The 17182-nt window shown below is 39.5% G+C and overlaps 1 protein-coding gene across 12 annotated transcripts in view; it reads left to right on the plus strand.

Moving 5' to 3' along the window:
• Positions 1-17182, plus strand: part of col13a1 (collagen, type XIII, alpha 1) — a 124953-nt gene that overhangs the window by 70474 nt on the left and 37297 nt on the right. For 5 of the 12 annotated variants that reach the window (XM_020607612.1, XM_020607621.1, XM_020607617.1 and 2 more), the window contains 10 exons: positions 1330-1365; positions 3326-3352; positions 6367-6417; positions 8623-8658; positions 9080-9106; positions 9352-9378; positions 10377-10403; positions 10506-10532; positions 11185-11211; positions 13192-13263. In XM_020607612.1, coding sequence (XP_020463268.1) covers positions 1330-1365; positions 3326-3352; positions 6367-6417; positions 8623-8658; positions 9080-9106; positions 9352-9378; positions 10377-10403; positions 10506-10532; positions 11185-11211; positions 13192-13263 — 357 coding nt within the window. Of the gene's footprint in view, positions 1-1329; positions 1366-3325; positions 3353-6366; positions 6418-8622; positions 8659-9079; positions 9107-9351; positions 9379-10376; positions 10404-10505; positions 10533-11184; positions 11212-13191; positions 13264-14591; positions 14634-15151; positions 15215-17182 lie in introns of all 12 variants that reach the window. The other 7 variants (XM_020607615.1, XM_020607616.1, XM_020607624.1 and 4 more) reach the window with 4 other exon arrangements.

Genomic DNA, 17182 nt, shown 5'->3' on the forward strand with positions numbered 1-17182 from the left:
GAAAGTGGAGCAATTAAATGCACGGCAGAGCCGTGGGGCAGCGCAAGGGGCGCAAGATGATACACTTAAACACAGATAATCATACAGAGCAGAGCCTTGACCTGCAGCTGTAGCTTAGACCACGTTCACACTGCAGGGTGAAGTGACTCAAATCCGATCTTTTTGCCCAAATGCGACCCATATCCGATTTCCTTATGACAGTGTGAACAGCACAAATCCAAATTTTTTTTTTTTCCAAATCCGGCCCAGGCCACTTTCATATGTAGTCCTAAATCGGATACGTATCCGATGTTTTGCAATGCAACTTCAGTCTGAACAGCCATGTCGCGACTCCGCACCCACACATTCCTCTGTACAGAGGTAGCAGCCACTGCTCCACAAAAGGCCATAAGCAATATTTGTGCTCTCCTTCTTCTTGATATTCTTATTATTATGTCTTTATTTCGATTGCAAATTGTCAGGTACATCGCTACGCACATGCTATCACGAACCACATCCATTTTTATTTCCGCAAACACAGTACGCTGCGTCTGACGTCACATCCTCTTCTGCGCATGCGGGTCACCTCAGGGTCGTATACCGTTCACACATGAGACAGATGGCAGTCGCATTTAAATGACAGTGTGAACAACAGCGCAAAAAAATCGGATTTCGGCAAAAAATCTGATCTGAGCATTAAGACCTGCAGTGTGAACGTAGTCTTAGTCCTCTTATCACCCCAACTGCCACCCATGACTCTTCTTACACTGTAATGAGCTATGAAGCATGACCTTAAATTCAATATCTGTCAGAATAGTAGTAGTCAGAGCTTTTGTTATGGCCACCAACCGCTTACCTCAAATGAGATAAAGAATAACTGCAATGTTATTCTAAATATCTCAGATCTGCCAGGGGTCTTGGGATGCATGAGTGGATCAAAGTAGTTTCTTTTAATCACTCCATCATGAAATACTTGTCTGTAATGAACTAACTACACTCTCTCAACACAAATTATAACATTCCTTAAATGGATACCATGTCATTAGAAATTTAGCAAACAGCATTAATATCTCTTTCCCAGTTCTACCGCCATTAGGTTCAATGATCAGTTGTAACTGTACTAAGAAACCAGTGCTAGTGAAGGGCAGCAACTGCTTTTCCTATAATGTGCCAGCTGAAATCGATTCAAATTAAAATGAACCTAATCAGATAAGATGAAATTAATTTAGTTTATTGAAAATGACAAAGAGCCTTTAAGTCTAAATGTCAAGGTATCCCTTTAAGAGTTCACGTCAGTCTTCATTCTAACCTTGTTAATCCTGTTTCTTCTGAATTTGCATTGGTCAATAGGGTGACAAAGGAAGTATGGGGATTCCTGGCAGAAGGGTGAGTGACTTGGGTTTGTGGATCAAGCATGTGACATGGCCAGAATCAACATATCAGCTCTAAGGAAAGCAGTGACACAGGCTGCTATTTTAATGACTAAAATGAATTTCTTAGCCTGCGTTCAGACAGAGTTTCAAAGCTATGAAAAAAAAAACGCAGCCATCTCTGGCTCATTCATTTTTATGAGGGATTGTTTGCACCACTCGGGGGCTCCAGCAAAACGATGCAGCCCAACTACTTGTTTAGGAAAAAAACCCACATTTGGTCACATCTAACAAAAACACATACAAAACACTGGAACTGAACTCAGCTCTCCTGAGACAGCGTCTGGTGCTTTGGATACTGTACCTAGCCATCTATCCCAACCTCAGCCTAACATGGACTTTGTGACTTTATATACTTATTCCTTTCCTTGTGTCATAATTAATCAGATACTAGATGTCGCCAAACTACAACATGTAACATTTTGTTGTAATAAACGACATATACTGTTGTATTTTACAGAAGGACGGGCTCTTTTCCCATAGCTTTCTTGCTAGCCTTTATAATTATGGGCATGTGTAAGTGATATCAGGAAATACCCAATTAGCATTTCATAAATTTGAGGTAATTACCGATTACAGCACTGTTAAACACAAATAATAATGTGGCTACAGTGACCAACAAAGGCCAGAATCCCCACAAACACATCTCAGTTCACTATTAAACACTTGAAGTTCAACTGTGGACAGTTTAATATCCAATGAGCAACAATATTAATGTCAGCCAGAAGAAAACTTATAGTGTTGTGAACTTTGTAAGCTGTTACAACAAAACAAGAGAGTAGATTGTTAATGACCAACAGACCTACAGCACATTGAAAAGCCTGGAGGATTGACAGAGGTGAACTACAGGATGCCCTGTTTTGATGATTCACAACATCTAATCAAGATGTACTGGCGGAAGTGCCATTTGGGTGTGCCCTTGTTCGTGTCAGTAATTTGACAACAAGGAAAAATGGTAAAAAGGCAACGTGATGTGCATGTCATGAAAACAGTTCAAACTAAAACAATTACAAAAAGTAATTGCACAGGTAGGAAATTATGAAAAACAGACATGCAATACCCGCACCGCACGCCATGTGGTTGTTGCAAGATAGAGCCCCCTGTGTCACCATAAATCCACTGATGGTCCAGTTGCTCGGCAGCAAGATACCCTTTACTGTCTATGAGACATATATGTACTTGGCAAAGCATCAATATTTGACACCCTGGGAATGAGAAGAATCTTGTATCGTGCAATGCATAACATTTCTACAGTCTGTCTTTGAAAGCATGCAAACAAACAAATGTGTGAATAATGAAAAAGGCATAAAATTTATATAAAATGTTTTCAGAAAGTTACAAAAATTGATAAATTAATAGTTGCACCTCAACATCTATCAGAATGGACATTTCAGACACTGGTAGATGATCTGACAAGCACTTAGTTTGAAGCACACTGAGGCCTTTGGCTTCCACTGAGCTTCATTTCACTTATACATACAGCATGGTAAATTATAAATGGTCTTATACATGTATAGTGATTTCTACGTTTTACAGCACACTCAAAGCGCTTTCACACTACTTGGCCATTCACCCATTCACACTCCCAAATGCTCACGCATTCACACACTGGTGTTATAGCTGAGAGCAACTGGGGGTTCAGTGTCTTGCTCATAGACACTTCGACATGTTGACAGGACAAGCTAGGAATCGAACCGTTAATCCTCCAGTTAGAGAAACCTCCCTATCTCCTGAGCCACAGCCACCTCCACAACAGCTGCCCTTAGCATTTTCACTCCCTCTCCCCTACCAGTAGTTCTAAGGATGCTGCATGCCCTGAGCCCTCTATGTCTCTAGCACCGGTGTCATCTCTCTCTTGTGTCTCCCCTCTCTTCACACCTTTTGCATGTAACTGTGTCTGCTGTGACTGATCCCAGGGCTTAAAAGGACAAGCAGGGGACAAGGTAAGTTTAGGAGTACTGTAACAAGTAACTCCATTTGGTGTCCTTCATTACTTTGGCCAGCTATGGTCAACCCAGTCTGCTTGCATCAGTACAAGAAGTTATAGAAAACCAGTGAATTATAAAGAGTCTTTCATTTTAGATGCTAATAAGATGTGACTTAGTTAGAAGTGCACTGTATTGGGTGGATAGGTAACATGATTTATATCAGGGGCTTGTGTCTGTATTTTTAAACAGCATGAGGGTCACATTGTATAAAAGGTTTCCCACCCTGGTTGGATTACCTGAACTCTTTACACAGTGAAACACAATAGTAACAATTTGTCACATAAGCGTCTGAAAGTTCTAATTTAAGATTCCCCAAAGAAAGTGGAGAGACATTTACAGAGGCCAGAGCACAGTACACAAGGAGATTCTCAGAGAACTTAGAATGAATATACCTGAATTTTGAGATAAATAAATATTGTTACTGGTGTGTTGCCCAATCAGTTAAGTCTTAGTTCTCTGTAATGTTGACGTGACCATAAATGTGAGCTACTAGCTGGGAGGAAAAAAAAAGAATGGTACTGGTCACAAGGTGGAAATTATATGCAAGATAAATTCTACTGTAGGGTCCAATATATCCCACTTGGGTTCAGGAATTGCAAATGTGTGAGGGTAAACATGGGAAATCTTCCAATTTCAGCAGCACAGGAATATAAAAATCAAAACAATCACTTTTATTCTCATGAAAGTAAACTACCGGCAAAAAGTGTAATGTTAGTTTGCTGAAGGTTGATTTTAAGTTCATTTGTGAAACTGAATGGAATGATAATTACAACTTGTTAAATGCATAGCTGTTTAGTAAAGCAAAACTATGTATGCAGATGTGTATTTACTGTATGGTATTTACTAATAGTTTCACACTATTCCACTAATAAGCAGGGGACAGTGCCACCCCAAGAAATGCTCAACAGAAGGCAGGGAAGAAGACTACAAAGCATGGGAATGAAAATTTTTAGCACATTTGTTGCAGTGGTTAGCCCGATCACCTCACAGCGAGAAGGTTCTGGGTTCAATTCTTTCTGTGCGGAGTTTGCGTGTTCTCCCTGTGCCTGCATGGGTTTGCTGCAGGTACTCCAGCTTCCTCCCACAGTCCAAATATATTCAGGTTAGGTTGATCAGTGACGCTATATTGCCCACAGGTGTCAATCTCTGTGTGTCGGCCCTGTGATAGACCTGTGCAGTGTGTTAGCACTGGGATAGGCTCAAGGGATATATATGATAAACCTGATTATTAAAAACAAAAAGGAAGGGATCAGGCAATTATTAATGAGCACAATATAATTACTGTAATGCAAAAGAGTAGTGGATGGGGACTTGTGATCATCAAACTACAATTTGGAATTCTACAGGCTACAACTAAACTTTTTTTATATTGTTAAGACATTTAAGGAAGAGTTTGGCTGCATTTATCTCAGTGCTAACTGCTAGACCTACTGCTGTGTCTCTCTCCCCTTTGGTTGTGATGGTGTGTTTACCTTGTGTATATTCTGTGCATTATTTATTTGTCTTATACATTTATTTGTCTGGGGCAGGTAACTAGCAAAGAAAACAAGACAAAAAAAAAAAACAGATAGAAAAGATAGATTGTTTTTTGCAACAAACCATCAAAAGATCCCAGTTGATATATGCTCTGCTCTTTATGGGTTTGAGACAATTTCATATAGAAGGAAATGTGATGCATAGCTTTATCTGCTTCTGAATCCACAGTAATTGATTTTAGTGTAAGTGTATTTATTTTTGGGTCCTGATTTTAGTTGTGATTCAAACTTTGCCTGGTGAACTGACCTTAACCAAAGTAATCCAGTCTCTTCATGAGTGTATCTGTAGACCTTCACTTGGCTAATTAGCTAAAGCTGTAGACAATCAAAAAGTAACCGAAAACCGCCTGAGATGACATGAACCCCTATCTTCAGTTTTTACCTGAGTTGGGCCAGTGTGGCCTCAGTGGTCTGTGGGATTGCGCAGGGAGGATCAGATAGCCTGCATAGACCGCCAGTGTCATGGTGCACATCAGCTTTGCTTTGCAAAAGCCAAAGCCCAAAGGCATGCCACTGTTTTTACAATCCCCCTGCTGACATTTCGATACATATTGTCAAGTTATGAAGTATAATACTGAACAAAAGGATAAGAACAGCAGTTATTTTGAAATTGTATGGGTTAAGATACAAAAATATGCCTATATTGTCAGTCTTTTCTTATTGTCTCTGTGCCTGGCATACATCCACCCTTCCTTCCAAATTGCAATTTGTAATGAAGGATTGAAAATAAATAGCCTCCAAGGCCAAGCTGAGATAAGTCTGATGACATCATTTGGGTTATTTTCTTAGATACTGGAGGCACAAAAGACATTTTACAACAGTTTTCTCAGGTTGAGAATATTCTTCATGGTAAACTCACTTTGATATGTAAAATGTGTATGTAACAACAATAACATTTAGGTTATTGTTACTTGCTAACTGGCATTAACAAATCCACTACCTTGGAGAGCCACTGTAGCAGAAAAGCCCTAGCATGGCTAGCATGTTAGCTCGCTAGCAACAGCCGTTCACCTTCTAACCCTAAAGTAGCATTAGCTATATTTCTGTGCATGTCCGCCATGGTCTTCTGAGAGGAGGAAATAAACACAGTGTATGTGCATCCTATTAGGTTTATTTTTCTGCTGTCTCCTCTCTCTCCCCATTCTGTATAATATTGTCAGCATAACCATTCACAGGTTTGGACTCACTTTCCCACTGAAACTAAATGGGAAAATGTATCCATGTATTTGCGTGCATGTATACATTTTCCCATTCAGTTCAGTGGGAAAGTGAGTCCAAACCTGTGAATGGTTATGCTGACAATATTATACAGAATGTTAATGTTTATGAGCTGAATTTCTCTGATCTCTAGAGGTGACTAAGAAAGTAACTGGCATCCCCTCTCCATCATATCCTTTAGTTATGTTTTCATTCTGTCTTTCTATATGTCTACAGGGAGCACCAGGGGAGCCAGGTCTGTCCATCATTGGACCAAGAGGACCTCCTGTGAGTGTCCTCACTTCTCCCTACACCCAATAAAATCTCTTTTCTTGAGTCATTGTTGCCTGCCTGCATGCCAAGCCATTAGATGTCTGCTTAACACATCAGGTTGTTAAACACCAATGGACCTTTCACTTCTGTTGATTAAATTCGACAATTTGAGAGACCTGCTCTTTCCAGGCTTGTGGGGTACTGGGATCAGGTTTAGGATAGCCTTGCCAAACAGTCACAACTACGTGAATGCACCAGAAATAATAGAAAAATAGTATATAATTACAGACTGTGTGAAAACAACACTGTTCAAGTGGGCTGGAGCTGTGATTTGGCTATAAATTGAATCATTTGTCATGTTTGTTTTTATCAGGAAGCAAAGCAAGAAACTCCATCATACTCTAACTGTGTTACTGTAGTTATCTAGACACCAGACAGATTGAATGGTTCCTCGTATTATGACCCAAATTCTTCAGAGGACAAATGCATTTAGTCTTTCTTCTCCTTTTCAGTTTTGAGGAGGACTATGTGGCATATTATGCAAACCAGAAAAAAGATGGCATACTTTAACAAAGAGTCTAGCCTCTTTAAGTGGGGCACATCTGTTTTTGAAATTGATGGTTATGGCTGTTACAGTCTATACATGTGTGTGTCCACTCTTCATGGATGGTTAATGGGCATTTCTAAAGAATGGATAACTGAAAAGATATTTTCCATTGCAAAAAAGGTTTTGAACTTTTTAGCTTGACTATGGACTTCAAAGAGATATTTTTTAGTCAATACATGTGATATTCTATGCTGAAGCATTTGCACAATGATTCCCTAAATGCATACAGGAAATAGTTTTAAGGGTAACAATGCCTACTTGCAATGGAAGGTGTAGGTGCAAAATGTATTTTGATACCAGCTTAAAACTCAGTTAGTGTGGAAGGCAACTCTTGACCTTGGAAACATTATTTATCCAACAGGTTTTCCTACATCACATAGTTTTCATCAGTGGATGGATGTTGGTGCTTGTGTTGGTTTAAGGGCAGAGACACACCAAGCAGACATGAAAGAACTAGCACTGATGTAGGCTGACTGTTGCATGGCCTCATGTCACCTTTGTCTGGGCCAATCGGACGAAAAAGTGACACTTGAGCACACCACACACACACACACACACACACACACACACACACAGAGCCAATGGCCAAATAGCACATACTGTATGTTCTGTGCGAGTGTGAGAGCAATAACTCTTTGTACTAGCAGGTGGCAGTATTTGTATTCACCATTCAGAAAGGGAAAGAAGACGAGCTAGACTGCAGAAATACAAGTGTAAACAAAGCAGTTCTCGTTCAGCACAGCTGCTGTTTATAGTGCTTCTAGTCAGATAAGACATTGCAAATGACACTGCTGTTCTCTGCTCTTGGTCTTTTGGTTGTGGAAGAAGAAAGGAGGAAATGGAGGCAAAAAACAAGGAGAATCTGCACTAAATGTTAGAAATCATGGATACTACAGCAACAGGCTGAAGGAACTTTACCAAACTGTTCTCTTCTTGTGCACTTATTTGCTAAGCTGAACAGCCAATCAGATGACCTCTCTCTCACTGATGAGGTCTGCCACCAGTTCAACATGCTGAAACAGCAGGGAGACAACACTTGATCATTTTTACTTATCCACATTTGTGCTAAATCTTAGTTAGTGCAGTTTATGCTCATGTTGGAGATTGCACATAAGATTATGAGAAGGTGTTTCATCAGTCACCTTCACCTTCCTTGTAATTGTTTTTTGTACAGGGCATTGTTATTTCCTCTCTTTTCTTTTCCCAAGGATATTAAATATCTTGTACCAGTCTGAGAAGCAAAGTAGAAAAACTCAGACCACCACCAGTGAACTCACGGTTATTGACATACACTCATTGAGCTAATTTACCTTTTCTCCCTGGTCATCCATTTTTATTACATTAGAACTCTTTGTTGTTTTCTTTTGTCAGGTGTTCCATTTCAGTCTAATTGCCTCCTGTCCACTGATAACACCCTCTCACACACTCATACTGAATGTATTGCCCAAAGTCCTCTAGATTACACTTAGCCTTCAAATCAGTTCCAATACTCATTAAATACAGTGGTGCAGTGGAGGCACTGAGGAAGAGAGCTGCATCTTTTTCATTGACCTGGTTCCATCAGATTTTCTGAAATACAAGAAACACACTAACTTTTTTATGCTTCTCTCTAGGGACAACCTGGAACAAGAGGATTTCCAGGCTTCCCAGTAAGTCATGACCATGCCATCTGACAAAGTACTTTACAGATGCTGTTCACCTGGGGTTCAATGTTTTGCCCAAGGACACCTCAGCAGGTGGGCAGGGGGAGCCAGAGACTGAACTGCCAACTCTGCAATTAGTTGGACAAACCCCTCTGCTATTGACCCACAGCCATCTGTCTTGAACCTAAATTAAACATGCTGAATCAGGGCTAATCTTAATCTAAATTTCACTTTATTGCCAAAATACTTCAGCTAATCTACACAGACACCACCTCTTCATTTTCATCTTAATTGTTATGTACTTAGTGCAAAACAATTTACAGCCAGCCTGTTTTTCAGCTGATGTTGTAATGAGGTGCAGAAACGTCTGATGCAATTGCTGATCTCCTTGGATATTGAAACACCTCTTTCTCTGTTTTTATCCTAGGGTCCAATTGGGTTGGATGGCAAGCCTGTGAGTTCCCCTGGGTTCCTTTCAAAAACTGAAATAACTGAATAATTGAGTCCCAGTACCCTGTGAACAAAAATAACTGCATAATTATTGTAATAAAATCTGTCATTAATGTTGGATGGGGTTAAACATGCTATAGATGTTTCTAAGATGCTTTTCTTTTTTTCAAGTGAATTCAAGTGGAGGTGTCTGTTTAGATGTGTTCACTTAGGTTACCATGTGCATTCACTGTTGTGATGTTTACACAGGGACAGAATGGACAGAAGGGGGAAATGGTAAGCATTCCTTGAATTCGTGAACAAAGTTGTTTTGTAATTACCATGGATGTAACACTTAATTGAGCCCATCAACCCTTGAAGTGGTGAGGGAAGGATTATATTTCTTACTATCCATAAGAACCACATACAGCAGCGTATTGCTGCCACCATGAGAAAACAAATTATCTTAGTTATAATGGGAAACGTAGACATTGAACTATACGCACCAGAATATAAACTCGACAAACGTGAACACACACTAGAACACGTTCAACTATACGCACCAGAACATAAACACGACAAACGTGAACACACACTAGAACACACATTTTTAGGCACACAACTCAGAGAGAGAGGGGCCGCTGCATTTGTTCGCGCCGCCATCTTAGCAACCATATATCTGTTTAAAGACCATTACTCATAGCCAGACAAGGGGAAGTCATCATGCTGGTGTTTGTTTTCTGAAGCACTACTATGTCCAGCTCCAATGAACTACATTCCAGTACAAATGGCATAATTTTCAAGGAAGCCAACTGGGGCTGGATACCGCTGAAATAGTACTGAATGTTGAGTTTTGTAATGAGCTCTTGTAAGTTTCCTCACTCGCAAAATGAGCTTTGAGAGGTTGTCTCGTAAATGTATAGAAACTTTATTGCCTTCACAAGGTGGCTTGAGAGTAGCTGCTAACCCTATAGGGCACATGGGGTGCACTGGATGTGTCCTGGGCCCTTTCCCTGAGTTCATTAATCAACCAGTCGCTCAGCGCTGACAGCTACTTACTGGGCACACTGAGGGCCTGAACTGTATACTTCTCCCCACTCCCTTTCAAACATGTAATATTTATGGACGTGCATATTTATTTACTTATTTTTTAAAGAATTTGAAAAATATGTTTCCATTCATTTTAATGGTTATTCTTGTGTTGTTGTTTTTTCTTTCTTTCTTTTCTGTTCTTGCCTATTATGTGTCACATGTTTCAAATATCTAATCTGTACAGTTTTACTGCTGTCTTTCAGGGGCAGCGTGGTCCTACAGGACTGCCAGTACGTTTTTGAAGTCTGATATTTGAAATTGTTACCTGCTAATCTTTTAGGCTAACTGTATAACCAGGTACCTTATTTCACTTATATTCTTTTACTTTCTAGGGGGACCCTGGACCCAAAGGGGAGAAGGTGAGACATGGTTGCAGTAATTTTACAATTTGGTCAGTAACATATTTTAGAGTTTACCACCCAGCAGTGATGGAAGATATTCAGTCTGTTTAAATAGTTAAATAGTGTTAAAATGGTAGTCCAGCAAATTACCATCTTGCCTCATTCATTTTGGGGGGGGGGCTAACAAGAGAGAACTGAAAGAAAAAAGTTTGAAATTTAAGCATCAGAGGTCAAAATATCCTGACTTTTAATCCCTATTAGAGTCCAACTCAAAACACTGGATCCCACATTTGCCATAATGCTTCACAATGCGTCACATGCTTCTTCTCATTAGTCCCTCTCCGCCTGCTAATCACCAATGTTTTTCAAACACAATGCTCCCAGTTTGTCACAAGACTTTCTAATATAAATCTGCACTCTCTAAGCCCACAAGGAAATAACCATCACTATGACATCATCCAGGTGTTTTCTCAGACTTGGCAAAGCTCTTCTCAAACCACAGAACACATTAAACTATTTTCACAGGCTGAATTGATACTCCTGGGCAAAACCTGTGGACTTTCCTTTAAATTTGAAGCTGATTTTAATGAATTAGAGTCATAAGTATGTGAAAACCTTTACTGTTTATGGTATTCTTATTTCTGATGGAAGTCTTTTTGGTTCTCTCCAGGGTGTATGTGGAGACTACACACACCGGGTAAGAAAACATCACAATGGTAATAGAGATTTTTTTAAATTCTCTCTCATTACAAAAAAAAAAAAAAAAACTGCATCATCAGTGTTTATGCAAAAATTCAGAAGTGATTTGAATCAACTTATTGTAATGTAAGTTTACTTTATTATTATGACACCAACTGAACTGTACTGTTGTCCATCCTACAGCATTTACATTATTTTTTGCAGTTTTGTGATGTCAGAACAGAATAGAAAAGTGAAGCAGGAAGAGGAGAAGCTACTGCAGAAGCTGGACAGACAAATATCGGGTAGCACAATGATGAGTAGCACATGTGGAGCTCTGCTGTTCTGTGGCCCACCATCTCTAGTTGAAAGAAAACAAGGCAATTACAAGCAGTTTGCAAGAGCATACAGTCAGACGTGATAAGAGCCAGTGTGTGGGGGTGCCAAGAATAAGAGTCTCCTGTGTAAAGGGAGATTTTGATTTTTCTGATAGTTAGGTCCATTTTCAGGGTAATTCAACCTTTCAGCTATTAAACTGTTCCTGATTGCTACCTTGTTTAAAAGCCCCTCAGAATAACATGTTGAAATGGTCTTATGGGTCAATAATGCATCAAGTTGTAATCTACATCTCAGAACAGTAAATGCTTCAGGCTAGTTTCAAGATTGTGGTGTTCAGAGGAAGAAGGACCCTGAGCATATTGGGATTTGATGTTTTTAGCCTGTAAGGAAGCCAAGCTCACAAGCTGTATGTTATTGTTTTTTGGGGGGTTTGACCAGCCACTTTTCTGAGCCCCCTGCAGCTGCTCTATGGGAGGTCCATTTCCAGGCCTCATTCATATACTTGGATTTATGGGGGTTGGTTGCTGTTGGTGAAGGTAAAGCTGGGCAGACAGTGTATGCATTTGTCCCTGTTTTAGCCCCACTTCAGTCGCCCCTGAACATGTTTAATATCGGGCCGAATTTTATTGCAATCATTTGTCGTTTGACATGCAGAGTGCGCGGGGTCGTGGCGGCCAATTAATCATCCAAACGACCAAAAATCTGACTGTTCTTCAGCTGTGCAAAGTAAAATGGCTAAGAGTAACGCTGTGTTTTTAGTTGTTGATATCAACTTTGAGGATGAAGCCATCTTGCTTGAATGGAACTTTAAAGGAAATGTTAATGAACAGACCTTGTTTGGGGTTCTGCAGTGCCTGGTTGAGTGAGCATATGGATTCACGCCGTGTGGGAAGGCCCATTAAAATGTATAGTGCGAATTAACACATTGAGCACAATGAGTACAATGGTACAATGTCTGCTCAGCTTAAAATGTTATGCTCAGTGTTTAGAAAGTCTGTTTCAAGACAAAGCCAGCAAGATAGGCAAAGCTTTTGTTCTTATGTAATTGTGTATTTCAGCAGCAGCCCCATTGTTATTGGGGTCAGCATTTTAGAAAATGCACTTATTTGCTTTCTCTCTGAGAGGGAGATGAGAAGGTTGATACCGTTCTCATGTCTGTGCATCCAGTACAGACCTGGAGTCAGGATGTGGTCAGCCTAGTACTGCAAATAGACTCAGAGCAGTGGTTCTTGACTTACCGTGTGTGTTTTTCTATCTATAGTGCAGGTCTGTTGAGTAATAGCTTCAACATGTGTAAATCACAAATTTTCCAGTTCTTTTAACATAAAAGTTAATTTGAAACGATACATCATGAGAGTAGAGGTGTTGTAGACTTTTTCCTAAAGACCCAGACTAGTTGTTTTTCCATGTTTCCAGTGTTTATGTTAAGCCAGACTAACACATCCAAACTCCATCTCTGTACTTATCACACAGACATCAGTGTGATATCTACCCTGGATGTCTCACTGTCTGAAAGAAAATAAACCCTTCGAGCTCTTACAGTGAAATCATGTTTAAGTCAGGCTTCACAAGATTATTACTCGCCATTTGTGTGGTTGGTTAATGGCTGGTTGCCACTGTTTCCAGCAATGACTGAAATGACCACTTCCTTGATGTGTAGGGCCTCTTTGTGCAGGACCTTCCATTGAAAACCCTGGCTGCCTTGCGATCCAGTCAGGCTCTTATGTTGAAGGTTTGTGGGTGCCTCAGAAGACCCCGATAGGTAACCCTCAGTGGGGCTGTCACCAAGTCGTGCCGCAAAGAGAGCCAATGTTGTAGAGCCAAGCAACTCCTCAACCCTCTGCTCTCCACCCAAAAGAAAAGTACATTTTTCATAAAAGATCTGGTTAATCTCTTTAAATTTCTGCTGGAATTAGGGTTAATTGCACTTACTGCAGAAGCACAGGTATGCCAATATTACAATTAATTTGCAGAATTATTAACAAATCATTTACCAAATCTGTGCTCATGATCTATGGCATGAAAATTTAATTACATTAATTTAAACTAGTGAAAACTGATACATTTTTCAGTTTCAGTTACTTATTTTGCATAATTTTGAAATTTAAAAATGAAAATGTCATATTCTAATTAAAACTGATTATAATCAAGACAGCATTATACAGTCTGAAACAGAAATTTAATTTGGCCTGCTATCACACAGAAAAAAAAAGCCAAACAAGCAAACAGCATTAGATGCAGTACAAAACAAATCAGCCTATAGCATTTTCTACAGCCTGAAGACGTGTAGTATTAAGGTACGGCTTTTTGTGTCTGCCTTTATTATACCACACAACCTATCTGAGGTCAAAAGGTAACAACAGATAAAATGCTTAGATTAATACTAAAAAACTATTTTCTGTTATGTTTTATTATACTTTAATTTTCAGACAAAGAATTTTGAATACAAAAATGACAATTGGATTTTTTTTTATTTGAATGCACATTTTGACAATCATAACATTAATACAAATGGAAAATACAATTTTTATTTGATTTAATTTTTTCACTTAAATATTGGCAGCCCTTGTCTTCTATAAATTTCAACCAATTTCCAGTTGTGGTGGATAGCTGGAAAGGGTGAGGGACAAGTCAGCATACTTGCCTACTTTTACTACATTTATTCCCCTACTTATATTTACTCATAACATGCTGTATATATTTCCATAGATACAGTACTATTGTTATCTTTGGTTTTCAACTGATCTGCTTAAAAATAACGTGACTGATCAGACAATGAAAAGAAACACGTTCTAAAACAGACTTATCCATGGACATATGTATGGCAAATTGGTAAAGACCAGTGTACTTCTTCTGGGTTTCAGGTATTGGGTGAAGTTGGTCTGTGTTTTTAAGGTTGCTGCATAATAAAAGTTGTGGAAATATGTACGCTATGTAAAAAGTAGGTAAGTTGCGTGCAACTGGTTCTACTTGTCAGTGAGCGAATATAGCTATGAGCAGCATCCTAGGTGTACTGCTCTCTCCTGAACTTGTACCTGATTATGCTGGTCATCCCAACAGAAGCGACGTATTGTACAGCCCTGTGTTGGACAGTTGGCCACAGTAAGTCTGGATGTGCACTGCAATTATACTGCTCTTCTCTCTTTGTGGCAAGACTGGCGCCTACCTCTGCTCTGCTGCAATCTAGGGGCCTGGCTTACTGTTAATAAGACACAGATACACACAGATCCCAACTAAGGGATCCTTGATTTGCAGCCAACAGACTCTGACAGTATCAAAGCATATTGGAATGCATTTACATTTTTCAAATAATGAAGCATCACAGTACATCGACCATCCCTTTGCCAATCCAGGCCCATAGTTTGCTGTGCTGGTGCCTCTCTTTTGTCTTTCCTTTCTTCAACCTTGTTGCCTTTCTTCTCTCCTTCGCCTTCCCATTTCCTTGCTACTCTCTCTTATGTTACTCATGTTCTATTTCTCTTTTTCCTCCATATCCCTCCACCCTTCTTCCCTCGTTCTTTTGGTTCTACCCTGTTTCCTTTCTCTGGCCTCCTGGTGACCTTTGCCCTGTGACCTTTTTGCACCGCTGGCCACCTGTGCTTTGTGACTCCCCCCAGCAGATGTTGCCCATCACCGTGCGAAACATGCCCTCAATAAGCCCTCTAATCTTAAAACGCCTCAAGGTACAATTCTCTCTGCCCCCTACTTGCCTCTTGCTTTCTACCTACACTGTGGATGCCACCGGCATTATCCGTCGCCAAAACCTCCTCAACCCTCTTGCACCATCATGCTGTTAACCAACTTTTGGCTGCTACTGCTTCTGAATGTTTAGTCATATTCAAATGTAAAAGTCTTTTCTGTTAATAAATGTTGTATTTTTTTCTGCTTTAAGTGAGCCAAAAGTCATTGTTTTATTTAAAGCTTTATTTAATCTTAAATCAAAATAATGGCAGTTGCTTTTAGTCCTTCAAAAATGCTCAATTTCCAACGCTGCAAGTTGATGGCATCTTTTCATTAAACCCTCTCTACTTTGTTTTTACCTACACTACCTCGAGCTATAGTGCTGATAGTGTAAAAGCCATAATGTAATAAAATAACCATAATATGCTTTTACATGTGATGAAAATGATATTCAAACTGTTAATAGATGCTGTAGTGTTTAAATATGATTTCAAACAAACTATTTTCTATTGAATACAATGAAATCTATAAATATATTCCGTAGAAGAAGAAGAGTAATACACAAATACAGTAAAATGAAATAGAGTAAATAAGGTACAGGTTTATCAGCAGTCGGTTATGTTACAAATCCTTCTGATGTCAAAAAGACATGTCCTGCAGCCAGCACTGTCCATCAGTTCCTACAACTCTAAACGAAGCTGTGTATCAGTGGTCCTTTGCATCCTGTCACAGGTCGGCTAGGTTGGCATCTGCTCTGTCTGACTTATCCCACATCTATCTACTCTGGACCAGAACACAGACTCTGTTCTGGAGATAACCACATTTCATTGCCATACAAAAAGGAATGACATCCTTTACACATTCCATATTGCTTCCCTATGATAAATCAGAAATGAGCCAATCAGTGTTGGCCATCTGACATAATGGGATTTCCATCCTGATGAGATGTATGGCATATATACTTTCAACATATGTATACATTTTTTTCTAGAATGTCCTCTCCTGAATGTGGTCAAACTGAGCTATTGGCAGCTGCAGTCTAGTCATTACAGTACACGTACAACCTCTGAGAAAAGCCTAACATGCCCAGACATAAATTAAATCTGGACACTGCAAATTCAGTGCAGAGGATGGATGTGTTCTCCATTATCTCAGAACAAGTACTTGGCAGTGCTTTCTGGTCCTGTGCTACTGTACATATGTGTTCTCCTACAGTAACACAATGATTGCTGAGTGACTGAAGTAAGGCCAGTGCTGTGTCTTAGGAGTGTCTGTAAGCTGGACCATATGTGAAGATAAATCATGTACTGTAGCATAATGCACCGAATGACATGCCAGACTCGTTGCCAGTATGATAATGGATGTTTCCATGTGGAAGTGTCTATAAAATACTGACCTGCTGCAAATAGGAAATGTATTTATAAACTGCAAAAGATGTATAGTGGAAATTATTTTAGCATGAAACAGAAAAGAATCAGATTCCGGATGTGTAGCAGGCAGACTGATGCATTTCAACCATTGAGGTATATTTATTCTCCTCTTTAATTTATTCATTCATTCTCTTGGCTTTGGTTTGAAATAATTCCCTTGGCTCTGGCTGTCAATGGGTAATCTTCACAATCGCCACCCACAGATTAGCAGTGTATTCTGAAGAAGCTGCATGGAAAGACCGATGTCAAAATTACATCTGTTGAGCTGAAATAGAAATAATAATAACATCTGCTGTTACAGCTCTTTTGTGATCTCCAAACCCAGCAAGAATTCCAAGCTAATCTTGGAAAAGCTGGTGTACATTCGACAACAAGATCAGGGAAAAATGAGAGATCCAGGACTACTGGCCCCTTTACTGTCTGGCTTGTAAAAAAAAAAAAAAAAAAAGAAGCTAAAACAAAAAGTTAAATAAATAAATAAACCAAATGCATAAAAGTTATGTTTGTTTCACCTATGTCCTGATGCTGGCTCTCCAAACA

This window comes from Monopterus albus, unplaced genomic scaffold, assembly GCF_001952655.1.
Source record: "Monopterus albus unplaced genomic scaffold, M_albus_1.0 scaffold87.1, whole genome shotgun sequence".
NCBI classification, from domain to species: domain Eukaryota; kingdom Metazoa; phylum Chordata; class Actinopteri; order Synbranchiformes; family Synbranchidae; genus Monopterus; species Monopterus albus.